This window comes from Cynocephalus volans, chromosome X (assembly GCF_027409185.1).
Source record: "Cynocephalus volans isolate mCynVol1 chromosome X, mCynVol1.pri, whole genome shotgun sequence".
In the NCBI taxonomy this organism is placed as follows: Eukaryota; Metazoa; Chordata; class Mammalia; order Dermoptera; family Cynocephalidae; genus Cynocephalus; species Cynocephalus volans.
Genome location: NC_084478.1, coordinates 33,139,137 through 33,161,893, shown reverse-complemented (window position 1 = coordinate 33,161,893; position 22,757 = coordinate 33,139,137). Strand labels below are relative to the sequence as shown.

The window sequence follows — 22,757 nt, the reverse complement described above, 5'->3', positions numbered from 1 at the left end:
TTATTACATTGTATTGCAACATGCTGATTTCATTTATAAGCCTGGGGGTTTATACGACTGTGGGCTTCTTGAGGGAAGGGATTGTGTCATATCTTTTATTCCTATTGCCTAGCAAAGTACCTTGCACATGTGTAGGTAATAAAATATTTTCTATATGAACAAATGCATGATTTAGATGAATTTGGGTATTTGAGTTGGCTTTTAAATGTTAATTAAAAAACTGTAAGCTGCTTCAGGGAGGCAGATCTTTTAAAATATATTTTTAGCATTTTACATAAATGTACATTATGCCAAAATTATGTTATGTTAGTAATGGGATTGGTAAAAGTTGCTTTGCTATTTAAAACTAAATATGAAGCAGCTTTGTATATGGCCATTTGTTAAGAGCTAGCTACATATATTTAGGGATTCAACTTTTATTTGTTAAACTATAAACATGTAACTTGTTACTTATAAATCTGGTACAAGTTGAAAATGTGAATTTAGAGAAAAGGGGGGACAAAGGGCTTTATGTTATTACAGAACAGTGAGCTATGGGGTAAGTGGAAGGTGACTATGCTCACAAACCTGTTCTTTACTGCTACCCTCAAAGGCATGGAGAGGTGAGCCACGGTGGAGTGTTAAGAGCTCAGAAACTAGAATTAGCCTGTCTGGGTTCAGAGTCTGATATTTTAGCCTTTGCTGGCTAGCTTTGTGACTTTGGTAATTTATCTGATCTAAATAAGAGTTGCTGTGAGGATTCAATGAAATAACACACCTAACCTGCTAACACAAAGCCTGGCACATGGCGTGCACTCCATAAATGTTAGTTATTACTGCTGTTTTTAGTTTGATTCAATCTGACAATTCTTACTTTGAAATAGTAGAGAATAACTGCTTGTCTTTTAACATCAGTGTCTAACTTGAACTAAATATCTTTGGATCGTGACATGGATTTTTATATTCTCCAAGAAATTACTACTGTAACACAATGTGGTAATGAATGGTGAACTTTATTGAGAACTCTCAAACATCATGACTTGAAGTATTTTTCAATTTAGTTTATCAAAATACTTCAGTTTTCCAGCTGGATCTGGGATTATCTGTTATAACAAAACAAAAAAGCAAAATTATTAATTTTAAAAGCCAAAGGATGTCATTAGTAGTCTGACATTAGCTGCCTGTCTCTTGACAAAAGAAGATATAAAGATTACTTTTGTATACAGGATTTGTCCTGCCTACTACTCTCAGCTATCCCGAAAGGCAAATAATTTATTTGTTAATAAATTAACATCTGTACTCAAGCACCCCAAAATTTACTTACAGCTCTTCTCTCGGCCACCAGGCTTTCATGGCATCTTCAGGTTTGATCTAATTAAATCAAACACATTGAGAGCGTGGCTACAGATGTTAATATATTTTAAAAATCATTTGCTATTAAATGATGTTATGCCACAATACCCTGAAAAGGGGGCAGCAGTGTGTTCACTAAGGGTTTACCAAATGAATTTTTTGGAGGCTTAGAATACAACTTTTTAATTTCAAACTGCAAGTAATAAAAAAAAAAACCCTCAAACACAACATCAAGCATTAACTTCAATAACTAGTCAATGAATAAATATTCTGAAAGAAAAAGTGCTCCCTCCAAGAGTATTTTGAAACCTGTTATAAACTTAAAAAATTTTTTCCAATATAATTTGATCTCGCATTAACTATGTTACTTGCTAGTTATAGGTAAAGTACATCTGTCTTTAGATATAAAAAATAACCTAATTGTAATCACCATAATTCACTGACTTTGAACCAGTTTCTGATGGGTTTGTGAAACAGCTTTTCCTTTGAGGTCAAAGTTAATGTTACTATACCAACTTACTTATCTCTACATAAATCTGATGGATCTCAAAGGGGATTTGAAGGTAAGGTACTTTGAGCACTAGATACTTTAAATTATAAATTAGTCATCAGGTTACTAAACATTTATTGATTGTGAAGTTTACAGACAGAAATATGAATCAGAAGCTGCTGGCTTAAAAAGTAGCTTAAGATGCCTTAAAAAGCATTTCTGGATAGGTCTTCAAGGTAGGGGGGCGCTTCCCCCCGGAGGTGTAGCACAATCAACTGTGACTGATGAATACCACAGCCACCAATCACAGACATGTCTAAGTACCCAGGTCCCGAGAGATCAGTGAGAGCTCCCAAGAAGTTCAAATTAACTATGAAGGGTATTACAGGATGAGTACTGTACATTTCAGAAAACATGCTGACTATCCACTTGACTAACTTTTGGGGGCCACATAGCCGCTTTCTGGTCAAAACTATGGCCTCTCCCTCCAGAAAAATGCGCACGTATTATCACATACTGTGTTTGGTCATTCTTTTTTATTTTATTTTTAATTGACAAGTAACAATTGTATATATTTATGTGTTGGTCATTCTTTCAACTGACATTTATTGAGCACCTGCTATACGGCAAGTATTCAACTATTACGACAGCCAGACAGTATTTATTAGTGAACAACACAGCCAAGGTCCTTGCCCTTGGAGTTATATTCTAATTCTAATTTTAGACTGGTAAATCCTTTTAAAAATACGTTGATGGGATAGTGTCTGTAGTGGAGATAAAGTGGTGAGGAAAGACTTCTAAGGTGACATTTGAGCTGAAACGTGAGTGAAATGAGGGAGCCGTCATGCAGACAGCAATGCGGAGAGAACAAGGGCAAAGGCCCTGAGGCAGGAACCAGCTTAGTGTGTTCAGAGAATAGAAAGTGGGCACACCTGAAGTCAGAGAGTAACTTTCTACCTCTATGGCTAATGGTACTTTGCTTTTTTTGTTTGTTTGTTTGTTTGGATTTGTTAAGGAAGAAAGTCTTAAGAGTCTGTATTTTTCTATTATCCTAAGATAATGATTTCTTCCTCTAATGCTTCAGTAGTTTTCAATTTCCTAACTACAGTTTGTGAAAAATTCCTGACTTTTAGAAGATAAATATGTTATTTAAAAAAAGTTTCAAGCAAGTTTCCAAATTGTATTTTGGCCAGAGACTACTTCAGGGATTGTCTATAAATTATTCAGCCTCCCTAAATGAAAGAATGTACCTGCTTCAATCTTTTCTTTCTTCCAATCACAAGGAGAGAATCTTTAGCTTCAGTGTTAATGAACCCAGATTTTCTCAAAAGCTTTTTACTACATATAGAAAGGTTTTGCTTGTGACTGTTTTCTTTGCTCACAATATAGGAAGAATCCATACATGACCTCTAAGACTGCTGAATTTATTCTACATGTCTCCACTCTGCCCTTTGTTTTTGATTTTGAATGGTATATTTCTCTGGATACTTGGCTTTAAAATTCACAGCATTAAGCCCCATATTCTGTTTTCTCCAGTTTCAGCTATTCTTCCTGTCTGTATTCTATGATCCCTGCTTAGCAATGTTTACTTTATTTACAAAAACCAAGACAGTTCTATTATAAGGAAAGATTATCCTAAGGTTGGCTTTTGTTTTTTGGCTCCAGCTATCCCTTTAACAGAAAAATCAATATGACTTACTGTTTCACTACCAGGTTTCCAGCCAGCAGGGCAGACTAAAAGGAACAAAAATGGGCAAAAGGAAGTTTAAAAACAGAGTTCAATTCTCTTCAGCAACTCCTGATTTTTTTCTGTTTCCATATGAAGCTGAATTAATAGGATATGTTAATAAGAACATTTCTAGACCACCGAGCACTTCTGTTAGTTTGTCTGCTTGCACCAAGGAATTTTAGTCATGGAGCTTAGCAGCAGGCAAGTACTCTATTTCATTTTTACCAATTATGTTTAGTTACATTTATGATATAAGAAACCATATTGAATGTCACTCTGATAAAACAGAACACATTATATATTCCTTTTAAAAATGTAACCCAGTTCCTGAATCAGGATGCATTCTAAAGTTTCTTTTGACAAACAGAAAATCATGGCATCAGTACAAAATACTGCATGATGTGTCGCAGACAAGCTTACTGAAGTTTGTGTAAACTCAGAGGAATTTTTGCCATGCCCAGACCTTCCAGTTCACCAGATTTCCAAAGTTTCCAACTTTATTAAAGTCTGACTTTTTCCATTTAGTTGCCGCTAAAACTTGGAGTGAAAGGATGAACTGACAGATTACCAGTATGATTCTGAACAACCCTGGGGATTACATTATTTAAGCAGCTAAATCCAATAATATAAACATGCAAATAAGACCTACATTACTAAATGATGCTAGATTGGCACATTTTAAGTTTATAGAAACATAATTTGAAAAACTGCAGTAACAAAAACTTTTCTCTTTGAGTTTATTAAAAAAGACTATGCAAATAATGAATATTTTTATATCTTATTCAGTAAGCAGAATATATAGTGATATTTTGTAAAAAGCACTTTAAATAATAATTTCGTCTGCTAAAAAGATCTGCTGATAATTTGAAAACAATCAGAAAACTTTGGAACCATCCAAATTACTTTTAGGATAAGAAACCAAACTGATTATGCTGCTCTCTCTCAAACTAAAAAATCAAAAGATTAGAACAGAAGGGTACCTTCTCCGTGTTTGTCGGTGTACTGGAATGCTTGAACCAAACGTAGTGTCTCATCCACTGATCTACCCACAGGCAGGTCATTCAGAGTAATCTGTCTCAGGATTCCCTTGTCATCAATAATGAAGAGACCTCTGTAAAACACAAGAATAGCAGAGGTTGTTACTTTTTGCAGAGGGGGGCAGCTGGCTGGTATTTGTATGAGGGTACTTCAAGAAGTTCATGGAAAAACAAAATTAAAAGATAATATGAATCTTTCAGTGAACTTCTTGAGGTACACTCATATTTAGGAAAAAACATTACTGAGTCAGTTTGGGAAAAAGAAATGGACAAGGAAGTGGAGGACCTGGATTCAAGTCTGGGCTCTGCCGTTAACTAATGGTATAACTTTGGCTAACTTCATGGGACTCTATGAATTGGACTGTTTTATCTGCAAAATGACAGCACTGCTCAAAGACTTCTAATCTTCCAGCTCTAACACTTTATGACTCTAACATAGTTTAAGTAGGGTACTCACAATTGTATCTTTTAACTCATAAATAACATCTGTTTTAAGGAGGATTATAAATATACTTGGATTTGTCATAATGTAAAACTACTGAAAGGTACCTAAGAGTGTGGCCTGAGTCCTCTAGATATACGCCATAGTCCTTTGAGATCTGATGGGTCAGATCTGAAAGAAGTGGAATCCTTATTGGCCCAAGTCCTCCTTGTCTCCGAGGAGTATTAATCCTGTAACAAACACAACACTTACCTGTCAGAGCTAAGTAAATGGTATATATTAAAACAGTCAGCACTCTTTCGCTGCATATGCACATTCACACATTCTTTTCTCTAACAAAAACAAGCTAACATACTTCCTATTTTCTTGCCTTTTCCCCCCACTTAACAATATATTCATATCCTTTAAACACTAAATATGGATATATATGCAATACGTTTTAATGTACAGACATACTATATTTTACTAATCTCTACTGATAGACATTTAAACGTTCCTTTTTTTTGCTTTTATAAACACTATTAGAAATATCCTTGTACCAAATGTCCATCATCAGATGAGTGGATACGGAAAATGTGGTACATCTACACAATGGAATACTACTCAGCTATAAAAACGAATGAAATACTGCCATTTGCAACAACATGGATGGACCTTGAGAGAATTATATTAAGTGAAACAAGTCAGGCACAGAAAGAGAAATACCACATGTTTTCACTTATTGGTGGGAGCTAAAAATTAATATATAAATTCACACACACACACACACACACACACACACACAAAACCGGGGGGGGGGGGGAAGAAGATATAACAACAATTACTTGAAGTTGATATGACAAGCAAACAGAAAAGACATTGTTGGGGGGAGGGGGGAGGGAGGAGGGAGGGAGGTTTTGGTGATGGGGAGCAATAATCAGCCACAATGTATATCGAAAAAAAAAAAAAATAAAATAAAAAAAAGAAGAAACAGAAAAAAAAATAAAATAAAATTTCTATATAGTTCTGAGAAAAAAAAAAGAAATATCCTTGTATTCTCATCTTTGTACACTTGTCTGATTAATTTCTAGAAATGGAATTGACAGGTCAAAGGATATGCACTGTCATAAGCATAACCTTAGAATGTGATCACAGGACAAAGCCTGGAGAGAGAGGCAGGATGCAACTAGGTGACATTTTAATATTCTGAGAAAGAAATGCAAACTCCACTTGGAGCAGGGAAGGGAGTTAGTTATAATCTCAGATGCATTAGTCTTCAGACTTAAGTATTCTGTAACTTGAAACCAGGGGATGTGGGCTAGTGCCCCAATAAGAGGGCACTGACATAGCAGCTAGAAAACAGAGAGATACTGCTCCAGATGTCTGCAGCCTGATTTGTGACATCCAAACAGAAATCTCTGGTTAATTGCAACTATGTTTCAATAAAAAATAAATTAAAAAAAAGAGAAATCTCTAGATGATATGAAACCTATCCAGCTGAGAACATATTTCTCAGATTTCCTTGGGAAAACAATCCCAAATTAGTTGAGATGCTGTAACTTTTTCCTTAGTGATTATGTGTTTTGATCCTAGGAAGATTGAGAATTACCATAGAAATGATGAAGTAAATTAAGCCTATAATTTTAGTATTTTTGATAATCAGTATATATTTGTATATTAAGTAATTTATAATGCTTAAGAGAATTTGGCATATTAGAAGTACTTGGGAAGGTCTGTCTGAAAATTGAGATACTCGACAAGGAAATAAAATGTTAACTATATAACTGCATTTAAAAATACTCAAGGGCATTCATTTCTTTTTGTTTTTTGTTTATTTTTATTTTTGGCAGCTGGCCGGTATGGGGATCTGAACCCTTGACCTTAGCGTTACAAGGCTATGCTCTAACCAACTGAGCTAACCAGCCAGCGGATTAATTTCTTAAGGGAATGTAATTAATTAAATTTTAGGTCTCCAACCAATTAAAATTTGTTATATACACACATGTATGTATATATGTAATTGTAAATGGAGAAAAACTTGTGACTTGAATTTGTAACTTTAATGAATATTAAGTTTTGAAACTAAAATAATTCTGAATGACCTTAATTGTACACAAAATTTCCTGTGCAAAATTGTGGACACTATTAAAAACTCACATCAACAAGTACATTTCAAATATTGAGACACAATGCCTAACTGATCTCCTGAAATGCTAAACCAACTGTGTCAATGCCATTTCTTCACATCTTTGTCAACGCTGAACGAATTTTTTCAATCTCTTAAATCTTGGCCAATCAGACATGGAAAAATGGCATCTCATTTTAATTTGCAATAATTTGCAACTAATTAGGCAGAACATCTTTTCATGATTAATGAATTTTTAAGTACTTTGAAATTTTTAAAAATTATTGCTTCTTGAAAATCATAAAAACTATTATGAGTTCGACTTACCATACTAGACATCTGTGTAACAGAGAAATGGTATATTTTAAAGATTTTTTCTCCAGGATAAGGTTATCATAAAATAATCATACAATTCAGTGATTTTTGCTATGGAAATCACTTTTCCCCCCAATTTTGAAATGTCCTATAAAATCCTTAAGCATTTTTACCATAACTTCATTGAACTACAAGCTCATTGTATTACTCTCAGATAAATGACTATATTTCTATCATGTTAAGAGTTATCCATTCTTTTTTCCTACAAATATAAGTGTTAGATACTGACCAGGCCAAATGGGTAAACTGTGAATCGACAGAGCATGCTACCACTTCAGTATTTATAGATCTGAATTCTTCAATTCTGTCACCAAAAGCGATAATTTCAGTTGGACACACAAACGTGCTGAAAGGTAAAAAACAAAAAACAAAACTGCGATTCAGCATATATCTCAATTTTCAAGTGACTTAATTTCTAAAAACGCCATTAGTATATAAAATTGCACATTAAGAACAATTTTATATATGAAACCTCTCAAGATGGAGTAGTCTAAAAAATTGTCATTTGATCAAATACTTAATAAAGAAATGTATGTTAGAGTTCCCAATTACATCTCAATAAAGTTTCTTCTTCTTACAACTCAATGGATCAGTGGTCAACCAATGTTCCCTTTTCCCTTATGGTAGCTTTACAGCTTTCAAAGGATGTATACAAATTTTACATAACTTCACTATTTTTTCACATTCCTATACCAACCTTATTAGCTAGATGCATCTGTCTGTATTTTTGAGATGAAGCAATGTTCTCCAGTCCTCCCCTCCCTCTTTCTTGATAAGCCCCTCTTCCACCTTGTCTCCCAGTCCTGTGCAGCCAGGAATTTTATACCTTAATACCCTCATGTTGTCAGAAGGGCATGTTTAGGGAATATTACCTAGGGCAGTATTTTTCAAACAGTGGTAGGGACTTCTTAAAACAATTTAGTGAGTTCCAACCAACATTTTAAAAAAGTGAAAAAGAATAGAAAATATGAGAATACATTGTACATAGTAAGGGTAAGTTAAACATATATATATATAAATGCATATATGTGTCTGCGTTCAGCAGTGTTATTCAAAATATTTAACAACCTTAACCCAAAGCCGGCTTTAGCTCTGAAGGTTTCTGAAAGGAACCAGGTAGTAGGGGCAACTTGGGGAAGAGGTTGGGAAAGTGACTATTTACCACCTGGTATGCAAGTTTTTCAGTATTTTAATGATGAGCATGGCTGTGCTGGCATACAAACTGAATGTTACCCTATATATGTGTATGTGGACTGGGTGGCAATGAAAAATATATTTCCCACTGTGGATCATGATCAAAAAAGCTTGAAAAACAGACTTAGGGGACAAGTTCCTACCACAGCCTGATACAGGATTTTTAAATGCTTCAGTTCAACTACAGCACTGCCAACACTGCTATGTGCCAGCAGAGAGTTCTAATCTAGGATTATGTCCCTGGAAACCTGGGCTATAATATGTATTTTTAATATTTTCTAAAGGGTAGGAACAGTCAGCCTCTGCCTTCCTTCCTATTATCCTAAGAAATGTTACCTAGAGACACATTTGCCCAACTTTTTAGTGAAGACAGAGAAAAAGTTCTGGCAGAAGAGTGAAGGGTTATGTTTGTGACTTTCCTCCTTGCAAACATGTGGCAAATGTCCCAGAATTCTTCCTTCTCCAACCAGGCCCAGTCCAGCCTTACATGGAAACAACAGGAAGAAGCTATCTTAGCTGCCCTAGAAGACCACTGCTAATACCATCCTCTAATTAGATATGTCTTATTCATTATGGAATTTTAAGTAACACTGAGGAAATACTGAGCAGCATACTTTTCTGTTTTGTTAGCCTAATTTCAAAATTCAGGGTTAGGGGCCGACCCCGTGGCTCACTCGGGAGAGTGCGGCACTGGGAGTGCAGTGGCACTGGGAGTGCCGAGGCCGCTGCGCTCACTGGCTGAGCGCCTGCGGTGCGGGTGACACCATGCCAAGGGTTGCGATCCCCTTACCGGTCACAAAAAAAAAAAAAAAAATTCAGAGTTAGTATTATAAATATTTAATATACATGTTCACTTTCTGGTTTTATAACAACACATTTAGAAGGCCTATCATTTTTTATATCAAGATTTCTATTAGAAATTAAGTATTATATTTTTTAGTTCGTCAAGCCACAGTGCACATTGATCAGAAAGAAGCAAGTTCTTACTAATTTAAAAGACTGTATTATGCAGATTCATAACTTGTTTTAGTCTCAATGTACTAACTTTTATGAGAATTCTTCCTATTTGGCTTAGAGCAGGGGTTGGCAAACTTTGATGCACAGGCCAAATCCAGCCTATTTTTTTTTTTTTGTAGATAAAGTTTCAATGGAACAGAGTAACATTCATTTGTTTATGTATTGTCTGTTTTCGTGCTACAATAGTAAAGTTGAGTAGCTGCCCACAGATCACCACAAAACTAAAATATTTACTATGTGGCCCTCTGCAGAAAAAGTTTGCTGACCTGGGTCTCGAAACAACCTATAGAAATTAGCTTAAATATACCCTCCCTGCAAGTTTAAATTTTTTCTACATAGTTCTAAATTAGTTCTAATGGAAAAAGGCACAGTGGCAAAGACAGAGGAATCTTCCATCTACTTTTTGTAACCAAAAAGTTCAAACAGAAAAAAGATAAAAGTTGGTATAACTCTCTTTCTGGCCTCTTTTCATTTTCATAGGATTTGGAAAACGCTTAAAATAGTATTTTTCAAAATAATTAAATACTCGATGTGATTAACGTATAAGAGTATTTACTCTGTGTCTACTTTCTGACCATCTACAAAAATGCTCACTGTCACAGAGTTAAAGAAAAAAACCCCCCACAATACCCATTAACTTATATTAATAGGTATTATTCCTTATGCAGTATACAATACTTTCAGGAAAATGTTCAGATTCCAGGAAAGCAACAGGTGCAGCAAAGAATAAAAATGGCAAAGCCATAGTTAAATTGTACCACTAGAGAAAAGGGTTAATTAATTTTCTAGCTAAAAGAGATACATTAAACAGAATTATGGCATAAGTTTTTCTTTAAATGTTTTATAAAATATTATCAGTCCATTTTCTTGCCTTAGTAGGTAGAGCTTAATGAATATATTTTCGTTAAGCTAATTATTCCACTATGATAACACAATCATGTAAATGTAAGTATAAAGTATTAAGGTCAATGGGTTATTACTCTAAAATATACAGTAGATGTTACCTTTTTGAATAAATTCCTCATCTCAGCTTAACTTTAAGAACCAAGAGCTGAACAAAATAATTTCTATTTTATGTTCTAGAAAAAATATTAAGACTGAGGTTTTACTGGCTGCCGTTTACACATATTACTTACAAATCAAGTGGGTAGAAGAAAAATACCAAGTATTTCCCACGATAATCAGTTAACTTGAGCTCCTTAAATTCTCCATTTATCACAGCTGTTCCTTCCCAATAAGGTGCTGGCTTCGAAACTAAGAAAGAAAAAGACATCACATTCCATAACACTGAGAAAGTTGGTGGAATGGCAGAAGGACATCTTTAAAAAAAAATCAGTAAAAATCAGGGCTTCTAAACCTTTGGACTTGTTTGGCAGTCTGGTGAAGCTTACAGAGTTCTTTGAATAGTGTTATTAAATGCATAAAATAAATATATAGAATTACAAAGGAAACCAATTACATTGAAGTGCAATTATCAAAATATGAAAAAACAAATTGGTGATATAGTAATATACGTGCTCTTTTATTAACTTTAAAACTGCAACATCTAGCAGTGATCTAATAACTAAAATAACAAGTGTAGATGATGTTTCAGGATACCTGTAATAACCATAACGTAGCATGAAAATATCTGTGATCCTATTGGTGACAGGTACAAGTGAGTACAGATAAGCTAGTGTGGTTTGTTGCTGATGTTTATAATAGAGGGAAATACTAAATTTCGGTTAGGGGTTAGTGAAAATACAGACTTTTTTTCTATTCATGCTCATAGACCCCCTACCTTCCATCCCTGCACTAAATCCTACTGGATACTTCACTATAGCTCCTCCAAGTTATCAACTTTCTATATTTCAAATAATTAGATTTTCCTTTCTCTAATGCAGTCTTCCAGATGTACTAATTTAAATTAGTTTGTCCAGCTTCTCACATACACATGGAGGACCTGCTGCACTCAAGGAGGAGAAATCTGCAAATATGTCAAGCCATAAGCGTATAATCCCAGACCATAGGATAATTTTCCTAGAGGGCTTTGAAGAGACCCCCCTTGAACAGGTTTCAAGTGACATAATGGAAAATGAACAGTTTATGCTGCTCTCTTGTAAGGGCGTACTGTAATTCTAGCCAACACACCTTGATTATACAGATGCTCAACTTACCATGGGGCTATGTCCTGATAAAATCATTGTAAGTCAAAAATGCACCTAGTGCCCTGATAAACTCATTGTAAAGTTGAAAAATCATAAATCGAAACATCGTAAGGTGGGGGCTGTCTGCAGTGTACCTTCATACTCTGTTCACACATTTGGATAACACTTATACTTTCAGAACTATAACATACACTGAGGTCAGTACTTGCTTCCAAGTTTGACCAAAGTTCCTAGAAAGTAAAGCTTATACTTTTGTATAACGGCCAGCATTAATGGTCACTGTGAAAATAGAGAAAAACTGAAGATGAATTTCTCTGTGAAGTTAATATATAATGTGATCACTTAGCTTGAGCCAGCAGCCTACCTCATATGAATAAGCCTGATCTGATTAAGTAAAGGCCAGGAGGGAGAATTAGATAGCAGAAGGGTACTGAGCTATATATGCTTTATGTACATTACTTAAAATGCTACTCAATTGTAATGATCTATTACGATAACATTTCTTAATGATTTTAGCATATCGGGAGAACCATATATGAAAAATAGATTTTGTTCTGAAAACTGATTTTGGAAATTTTGGGTTCTTGCTTTAAGAACTGCAATTACTTTCTAAGCTCTATACATGGAATCCCCAAAGCAACGCCTTGCATCTGTTGAAAAACAAAAATTGTCCTGAATATGAATCATATAATTAACATAAAGATTTTGCTAAATGCAGAGAAATATAAAGAATATTTAAATCCTCTCTCTCCTAATCCCCATAAATTTAACTACTGTTAACATTTTGATGTCTTTGTCTTTTTAAATACCCAAATTTGGATCACGTTGCACCGTTTTTTTTTCTTCCCTGTTCTTAAGGAAATAGTAAATTTATCATGAACATTTTTTCATATTACTAAAAATTGTTTGAAAATATGGCTTTAATGGCTACATAATATTTTATTTTATGACTAAAAGTCCTTGTATCTTTAATTCTAGATAAGCCTACATGTGACAGAAACGTAGCAAATACCTAATATTTGAAAAGGCTTGCTGGTAAAAAGAAAGCTATTACTACTACCTTACTACCATTTATTGGCTTCCATAAGCAGCTTTGGAGTGGATTTGTTTCCTATGGGAAATATATGTAACGTCAGCAAACACTTAACTGGCTGCTGACATATTTCAAAGTACCTTCCCAGCCAAGTAAAACCAACAGGACTTGGAAATACTATGATTTTAAAAGTGCAAGACTAGCTTTCTAAAAATGAAAATCCAAAAGTAGTTAACTTTCAGTAGAAAAGAACTGCAAATGTTTAAGGAGGCAAAACAGTTTTTCTCATTTATTACTTCCACCCCATCATGTCATAAGAATATCCCATTTAACTCCAAATTCATTACTTTTTTCTATGAATACTGTCGCAGAATGTGATGTAACTGAGCCACAAAAGCCAAATACACACCTACAGAATGTCAAATGATCTGCAGGAAAAGCAGGTTACTGAAAAGCGACAGTTTATATAGCCACTGGTAACTTCTTTTGACATCCAGATCCATCAGGCTACAACTTTCTCAGTATTTACTTAGTCTGACGTGTCCTTCCCGAAAGTGGCCATTAGCTTTGTACACTGGACAGAAATGCAAATAATCAAAAGCCAAAATGGCAGGACACAAATTTGCCACGAGGTTTATTATCAACCCAAATGCATTACTTCCAATCTCCTTTTAACCCCGTTTCCCTCCAAAGTACACCCTGTAACAGGCTCTTCATTTTTGAGAAACACAAAAAATACCCACTAACTTTACAGGTTTTGGGAAAGTGGTTCTTAATAATCTTCTTTATAAGATGTAACAAAACAAACAAACAAACAAAACAACGAAACGTTTGACAACCTGAGCATTTTGTTTAGCCACTTTTCTGTCTAATCAAACTTTCTGTGAATGATTATTTCAATCTATCAATGTATTCTTCCCTGAAACAGTACTTGGAAAAAGAGACGGGACGTGCTGCAGGCACTTTGCGATGTTTGAGGAAGTGTTTGTTTGCACATCCTCGATGCCTACAAGCCCGGGACTAGGGCCATCCTCCTTCCCTCGTCTGTGGCTTTTGGGGTAACCACTACCTCTTCCAAAATCTGATAAGTGAAAACCATCCCCTTCTTCGCAGCTGGAACCCCCTCCGTCCCCCGCCCCCTAGGAGAAAACCAGCTCGGCCCAGGACTCCGAGGCAGCCCCGGGGGTGCCGCCCAAGCCCAGGCCCCCCGGTAGTGTCCGTAACCAGGGTATAAGTGTGTTCGGGCTTTCCCCACCCCCACCCTTAGCACGGGCACCACCTACTCTTGGCTTTGCTTAGGTGCAGGGAGTGGTCTGCTACCGATACTCGGGACGCCTCCCCTGGGTACACTTGTCCACCCGCGTAGAAGTGGCACTCCTCTTCGCGGATCCGAGGCCTCTCCTCTGACTCCAAGCCCCGCAGAACCACGGCCGGCAGCAGGAGCAGCAGCAGTGGCAGGAGCAGCCTTCGGCTCCAGCCAGGGGCCAGGGTCATCGCGGCTAGAAGCGGCGGCGGCGCCTCCATGACCACGCGAGTGCAGAAACACGTCCCCTGGCGCGAGCACCGCCTCTCCCGCGGCCAGGGAGCTACACCCGCGTGCACGACGCCCGCTTTAACCGGGGCGTGGCCTCGTGAGACCCGCTCCGCCCCCTCACCACCTCCCCCATTCCTCGCCTCCCCCGCCCCCCGCCACGTGGGCGACTGCCCCGCCCCCTCGCCCCCAGCCGGCATTCGCGCCTGCGCTCTGAGGCGGGCTCGGCGGTGAGCATCGCCCAACTCTGGGCCGGCTGCGTCAAGGCGTGGCGCGTAAGCGGCTTCCCGCGCTCCGGCTCCCTCAGGTTAGTGTTCTTAGTCTGCCTTCCCCGCCCACCATCACCTCAAAAGCTGAAACTGACCTATACGCCAGTGAACGGCCCACATTTTATACTTCTAATAGACTTTTTAAAAAGTCACTTAAAATTTTTTACTAATTGACAAATCCTAATTATATACATTTATAAGATATGTGAAATGATTAAATCAAGCTAATTAACATATCTATCACTTCGTTTACGTATCATTTTTGTTGTGAGGCAGTTGAAATTTACTCTTAGTTATATTGAAATATATAATATATTATTATTGATTATAGTTATCCTGCTGGTTACCAGAGGCTGTGAGGGGGGAAGGAGGGAACGGGGCAGATGTTGGTCCAAGGGTACAAAGTTTCAGGTAGACAATAGGAATAAGTTTTGAGATCTAATGGACATTTACTGGTTATTGTCCTTGATTTGTGTGGACAGTGCCAAGATTCTCCCCTCTAATTGCAGCTCCCCCCCCATTTAACATTTATTTTCATTTTATATCCAGATGTCACATTTTCTGCATTAAAATATAACCATGCTGACTCCCCTCCCCACCCTCCCCACACACCCTCAGAGAAAAAAAGTCGTGTGAAGAAGAACTTTACACAACTTGAAAGATGAATGCACCCAAGGAACAAAGAAGACAAAGACCAAACAGGAGATATGGCAGAACTACATAGAAGATAGCTCAGGATTCACATCAGGAAGGAGCAGGAAGTCATAAAACTCTAAAACTTTTAAATGCTATCACGTGTGCCACACCATTATCCTGAAAGGTAGAGAGAGGTCAAAAAGCAGGACCAAATCGGAGACTTTCCAAAGGCTGACTGCAGCTCTTTTCAGTCCTGAGAAAACTTGGAGAAGATAGGGCTAACCATTTACTCTCCTCCAGCAGGTAAGGGCAAACAGGCAGTTTTTGGCATCTTAATCTTGTCTCAAAGATGTCTATTTTTTTTTTTTAAATCAAAACTAGAAAAATTTGCAGAGAACCCACCCTCAGCACAGTTGTAGGCCCTCTCATGCTTCCTCACCTGTCTTTCTCCACACAGCTTGGCTGGTGGCTGGCTTCCCACCAGTGGGGCCTCCGCCTCCTGGCCTCGGCCCTGTGTCAGAGCCACGCATTCTCCTACAAAGCCTCCCCATCACACACCATGCCCCTCAAAGCGGAGACTAACCCTTCTGCCTCCAAACAGCTAGCCTTTTAGCCCTCTAACCCATTTATTATTCCTTTTCTTGCAGTGATCTGTGTGAACCGTGCCACGACCCCCTCTCTAGTGGTAGCCCTTTCTAGTCCCAGGAAACTGGCAGAAGAAAGGTGTAGCCTGAAAAGCAATAGCTCGAGACCATTTCTTCTCTTCTAACAGAAAAGGAACTTACAGGGCAAATGGGCAGTTTGGTGATTACAGCCTGTCTTGAGGTGTGTATTTTTTTTAAGATCAAGATTTGAAAAGTTCCCAGAGAACCCTCTGTCCCAGCATGGCATCGTTCCATCTTCTGACAATTAGCCCAGGAGCCCCCCATTTGCTGAGGGAGGAGACAGTACACACCAGCAAGCCAGGAGCTGCTAGCATTGTCTGTGTCCAGGGGCCCGTGTCCTGCTGCGAGCTCCTGTCATCTTTCTGAATCCCGCGGAGGCCATCCTGACAGCTTGTCTTTCCCCTGTTAGACTCCCAGCTTTCTGGGGTCCAAACCCATGTCTAACTCATCTTTGTTTCCCAAAGAACCTGGCACAGGGTAAGCACTGGCTACTGTGAGCACTCGATTTTGTAAGTAACACCTAATATTCCAAGCAGCCTGTCTCAGTTACAAGTTGCTTATATCTTTATATTGTAGCCTTGCTCCTTGTGACAACCCTTTGTGGCAGATAGAAACTGTGCCCCTTTCGCGTTCCTCCCTCCCCTGGATCTGCCCATTCTGTACTCGGCTCTCTGCTTCCTGTGGGCAAAGGATGAAAAAGAGGAAGCCAGGCCCCTTCTGCCGGGAGAGGGAGGCAGGGCGTGTCCTTACCCAGAACAGTGTCCAGCGGCTCTTCGCTTTCTGGGGGCTGGTAGACAGGAGGCCTCTGACGAGGGAGCTCTAGCTCCCAATCTTCTCCTTCCCTGGCTTCCTGTTCCACATGGAAGGGGACCAGGGGCCGGGCTGCTCGGGCCTAAGTCCCAAGGATTCGGTTCAGGCCTATGCCCCGTAGTCGGCTTCGGTGATCCATGGTGACCGCTGGATGAACAGCCGCAAGCCTCAGTGAATTCTAGGCCCTGAGCTGGGCATCTGAGTTTGGACCTGGGAACGGAAGCTTGGGGAGAGCGTTATGTCCCTACACCTTTGTGCTCTGGGCTGAGATGCCCCAGTTGGCAGCTGGGGCTACCCACCAAGTGGGCCCCAGTGAACCTCCTGCCCACCGGAGGGAGCGACCAGGCCAGTCAGCTCCCAGGCACCTACTGTGCCTCCCTCAGTTACACTGGAACTCCTTGGCAGCTGGCAATTTGGGTGGCAGTTGCTCTGAATCCTTTCATCCAATGATATTTGTGCAGGCATTGTGATGTCACAGTGACATCCACAAGGAGGCTTGAAGTGGGGGCCCTGCCCTCAAGGCACTTCACACCCAGCTTGAGTCAGTTTTCCATATTAATAATACAAATCAGACACAGAGGGATAGTTCTGAACCTAGGATGCACCTTAGAAACGCCTGGGGAACTTAAAAACATTCAAGTACAGGGACCATAACCCCAGAAATGATTTAACAGGTTATTGGGGTGCCCCAGGTGTCTTTGGTTTTACAAATGGGCATGTCTGGTTAAGAAGCACCACTGATGGTGGTTAGGAGTATAGATTTTGGGTCAGCCGTTTCTAGGTTGAAATCTGAGATCTGCCACCTATTGGCTTTATGGCCTTGAGAAATGTATTTAACTTCTCTGAGCCTCAGTTTCTTAATCTGTAGATGGAAGACAATAATACTTTCTCCGTATTATGAAACTGGAATGATAGGATAAATGTAAAGCCTAACTTTGAATGTGGGCCAGACTTAGGGACTTACTTCCAATAAACATGGCAAGAGTAATGCTTTGTGACTTCTAAGACTAGGTCATAAAAAGGATAGCTTCTCTCTCTTGTGCTTAGATTACAGAACCTGGGGGAGGACTTTTTGTCCAAATTTTTTATTGAGATAAAATTCACAAAACATATGATTTCTTCATTTTAAAGTGTATAATTCAGTGGTTGTTAGTATACTCATAATATTGTGCTGTGTGCTCACCACTATCTGATTCTAGAACATTTCTATCACCCTCAAAAGAAACTCCATGCCTATTAGTCGCTCCCGGTTCCTCCTTTTCCTCCACCTCCTGGCAATCACAAATCTACTTTTTCTCTCTGTAGATTTGCTTATTCAGGACATTTCATATGAATGGAATCATACAATATGTGGCTTTTTGTGTCTGGCACAAAAGCATAATGTTTTCAGGGTTTGTCCATGTTGTATTGTGTATTGGTGCTTCATTCCTTTTCTTATTTTAGTAAAATATACATAACATAAAATTTACCATTTTAGTCATTTTTAAGTGTACAGTTCAGTGGCATTAAATGCATATTGTTGTATACCCATCACCACCATCCTCCAGAATTTTTTCATCTTCTCAAATTGAAACTATACCCATTAAATAATAATTCCCCATTCTCCACTCCCCCCAGGCCCTAAAAACCAACATTCTACTTTCTCTATGAATTTGACTACTCTAGGTACCTCATATAAATACTATCATACGATATATGTCCTTTTGTATCTTGCTTCTTTCATTTAGGCTTATTGCTTTCAGGGTTCATCCATGCTGTAGCAACTATTGGTACTCCGTTCCTTTTTATGGCTGAATAATATTCCATTGCTGGATATACCAGTTTTGTTTAGCCATTCATAAATTGATGGATATTTGGGTTGTTTAAACTTTTAGACTATTATGAATAATGATGCAATGAACATTAATATACAAGTTTTTGTGTGAACACATTTTCAGTTCTGTTGGTTATATACCTAGACTGGAATTGCCAGGACATATAGTAACTGTATATTTAACATTTTGAGGACCTGCTAAAGTGTTTTCCATAGCAGTTGCACCATTTTTTATTCATAGCAACAATGTATGAGGGTTCCAATTTCTCCACATCCTCTTCAACACTTGTTATCTATTTTTTTGGTTATAGTTATCCTAATGGGTGTAAGGTTGTATTTCTTTGTGGTTTTGATTAGCATTTCCCAAATGACTAATGATGTTGAGCACCTTTTTATGTGTTTATTGGCCATTTGTATTGTTTTTGGAGTTTAATGAATATTTATTATTGTCTTAGACCAAAAAAATGTAAAACAGTACAATTTCTAGTAAAAACATTGTTGCTCTTATTAATATTGGAAAATATCAGTTTATTTTTGAAAATTTGTATTTATTTATTTAGTCATTACACAATGTAAACATTTTTTGTGGCCTTTTACCTATTTTTCCCTAACCCTCTCCCCCCACCCCTTCAGTTCCATTCTCAGTGTCCTCAATTCCATTCTCTCCTTTTGAGAGTTCAAGGAATTATTGGTGATTGTTGTATTTTTCTTTCTTTTTCTTTTTCTTTTTTTCAGCTTCCACTTATAAGTGAGGGTATGCAGTATTTCTCATCCTGTACCTGGCTTATTTCACTATACATAATTTTCTCTAAGTTTATCCATGTTGCTGCGAATGGCAGAATTTCATTTCTTTTTATGGCAGAGTAGTATTCCATTGTGTATATATACCACATTTTCCTTATCCAGTCATCTGTTGATGGACATTTAGGTTGGTTCCAACTCTTAGCTGTTGTAAATAGAGCTGCAGTAAACATAGAAGTGCAGGTATCCCTTTGACGTGATGATTTCCATTCCTTTGGGTGTACATCCAGTAGTGGGATTGCTGGATCGTATGGTGGTTCTATCTGCAGTTGTTTGAGGAAACACCATACTGTTTTTCACAGTGGCTGCACCAATTTTCAGTCCCACCAAAGGTGTAGGAAGGTTCCCCTTCCTCCACATCCTCACCAGCATTTGTTATTCTCTGTCTTTTTGATACTGGCCAGTCTAACTGGCATGAGATGGTATCTCAGTGTGGTTTTGATTTGCATTTCCCTGATGCTGAGTGATGTTGAATGTTTTTTTGTGTCTGTTGGCCATTTGTATATCTTCCTTTGAGAAAGGCTTGTTCAGTTCCTTTGCCCATTTTTTGATCAGGTTACTTGTTTTTTTACTGTTAAGTTGCTTGAGTTCCTTGTATGATCTGGATATTAATCCCTTGTTGGATGTGTAATTTGCAAATATTTTCTCCCATTCTGTAAATTGTCTTTTTTCTCTGTTAATTGTTTCTTTTGCTGTGCAGAAGCTTTTTAGTTTGATATAATCCCATTTGTTGATTTCTCCTTCTGTTGCCTGTGCTTCTGGGGTCTTGTTCATAAATTCTTTGCCCAGTCCTACTTCCTGAAGTGTTTTCCCTATGTTTTCTTTTAGTAATTTTATAGTTTCGTGTCCTACATATATATGTGTTTAATCCATTTTGAGTTGATTTTGCTATATGGTGAGACATACAGGTCTAGTTTCATTTTCTACCTATGGATGTCCAATTTTTCCAGCACCACTTATTGAAGAGGTGGTCCTTTCCCCAATGTATGCTCCTGTTGCTCTTGTCATTATCAGTTGGCTGTAATATAAGTGGGTTGATTTCTGGATTCTCTATTCTGTTCCATTGGTCTGAGTCTTTTTATGCCAATACCATGCTTTTTGGTCACTATAGCTTTGTAGTATAATTTGAAGTCAGGTAGTGTTACATTTCCAGGCTTATTTATTTATTTTTTTTGCTCAGGATTTCTTCAGTTATTCAGGGTCTTTTGTTCCATATGAATGTTAGGATTGTTTTTTTCTCTTTCTGTGAAGAATGTCATTGGTAATTTGATGCGGATTGCATTGAATCTGTAGATCACTTTGGTTAATATGGACATTTTCACAATGTTAATTCTCCTAATCCAAGAGCATGGAATGTCTTTCCATCTTTTTGCATCCTCTTTAATTTCTTTTAGTTTAAAATGTAGGAGTTCAAAAGAGTGAGGGTGTGCTCAGGTGGTTAGCAAGGCTCGTAAAGCAGAGACTCATGAATGGTTGTCCTAGACTGTCTGAATGTTGAAAGTAGCCTTTAGACCAATATGGACAGGTTTTGCTGCTTTATCATTTGTAAGCAGGGTTTGTTAGTGGAAGAGGTTGGTAGAAAGGCAGATTTCAAACATGATTTTCACTTTAATTTGTATTTGTTTTTATAAAGTAAGAGAGTACCCAGTCACTAGAAGGCTCTCCGAAGCATTTCTCACAAGCCAGGGATGTGTTTTTCTACAATAATCTTTTTTTTTTTTAATTGAAAAGAAGCTTTACTAAAGACATGCAATTACTGCATATTACAGAAAATTAAGCGATCTATTATCATTACATCTTAAATTTTATATTGAAAGCCTTAAATGATAGAATAAAAAACAAATAAACTGGATTCTGAGAACAGAGATTAAGTATCAAATAAAATAATCCTGTAGACTATCAACTTTATAGAGGCCATGAGATTATGTAATGCATCTGTTGTCCATAAAATGTTTTACAGTACATTGCAAATGACCTGCTGTTCTTTCTGATTAATGGAATAACATGCTTGTTAAAATCTAGAATCTCTGTATAGTTCTAGGCATCATATGAAACATGTATAGGTTAACAAGAGGTTTTGCTGAGGTTCTCATAGTTTGTGCTCGAAAGAATGTTCCCTGTTTGGAACTGCATATAATACAGTAAATTTATGATTCCTAAAACAGATTGCCATTTCTCACACTGAGAGAAGTATACTGGAGTCAGAGGCATCTGTCCTTCCTTATTAATTCTGCCTCTCTAACTCCCTCTTCAAGCTTCATACTTTTTTTCCAGTTGAGAATCTTGCAAAGTTCAAGATTCTGAAAAGAATATAACCAAGTCTCCCAATATATAATAGAACACACAGTTAGAGATTTTATGTGGACTACAGAAAAAACAGTAAATCTCAGAGTGCAGAAAGTTAGCACTAGGATGAATAGTATATGCCAAGGTAACTTATTATAAAAAGAAAGGACATTGGTGTGCATGTGCACACATGCATTCCTATAAGAAAAGGTACCAACCTGCAATTTCACTATAAAGATGGCCCAGCAATCAAGAACCCAATTTCTATCTCTTACTGATGATTTTATTTTAGAAACTTTATTTATTTATTTATTCTCTTTTCCTCTTCTTTTATTAAATTTATTTTTATTTTTATTTATCAAGATACAGTGTAGTTGAGTTTCGTGTCCCTGTACTGATTCCCCTTTCCCCCCTGCTTCTCCCCCCTACTTCTCCCCCCTGCTTCTCCCCCCTCCCACCCATGAACATCATATCTGTTCACTTGTCTTAACAAGTTCAAGGAATTGTTGTGATTGTTGTGTCTTCTTCCCCCCCTCCATTTGAACAGGAGATGTACACTGCTTGTTTTATTCAGATTCTTGAAACTGAGGCTTCACATAAATTTATTTATTTATTTTTAGCTCCCACAAATAAGTGATAACATATGGTATTTCTTTCTCTGTGCCTGACTTATTTCACTTAATGTAATTTTTTCTAAGTCTGTCCATGATTCTGCAAATGGTAGTATTTCATTCTTTTTTAGGGCAGAGTAGAATTCCATTGTGTAGGTATACCACATTTTCTGTATCCACTCATCTGATGCACTGGTTCCAACTCTTGGCTATTGTAAATAGTGCTGCAGTAAACATGGGAGTACAGGTATCCCTTCGACATGATGATTTCCATTCCTCTAGGTATATTCCCAGCAGTGGAATAGATGGGTCATATGGTAGATCTATCTGTAATTGTTTGAGAAACCTCCAAACCATTTTCCATAAAGGCTGCACCATTTGCAGTCCCACCAACAGTGTATAAGGGTGCCTTGTTCTCTGCAACCTCACCAGCAT

General features: G+C 37.7%; 1 protein-coding gene across 1 annotated transcript; it reads right to left on the bottom strand.

The window, feature by feature from the left end:
• Positions 1-973: 973 nt before the first annotated feature.
• On the bottom strand, positions 974-14,510 carry PRDX4 (peroxiredoxin 4). The gene is made up of 7 exons (XM_063084031.1): positions 14,184-14,510; positions 10,857-10,974; positions 7,739-7,855; positions 5,138-5,260; positions 4,532-4,662; positions 3,522-3,556; positions 974-1,082 (listed from the first exon to the last, which is right to left on the bottom strand). Exons 1-7 carry the CDS (start codon positions 14,422-14,424, stop codon positions 1,032-1,034), a joined length of 816 nt encoding a protein of 271 aa, XP_062940101.1. The 5' UTR covers positions 14,425-14,510; the 3' UTR covers positions 974-1,031.
• Between the last annotated feature and the right edge of the window lie 8,247 nt (positions 14,511-22,757).

Bases quoted from the DNA above. Each gene is read 5' to 3' on its own strand.
- PRDX4 (XM_063084031.1), bottom strand. From the start codon at position 14,424: ATGGAGGCGCCGCCGCCGCTTCTAGCCGCGATGACCCTGGCCCCTGGC. The intron at 10,975-14,183 runs GTAGGTGGTGCC...TTTCTTTCTTAG, and splicing joins GCACCTAAGCAAAGCCAAGA to TTTCGAAGCCAGCACCTTAT. The intron at 5,261-7,738 runs GTCAGTATCTAA...TGTTTGTTACAG, and splicing joins CAGTTTACCCATTTGGCCTG to GATTAATACTCCTCGGAGAC.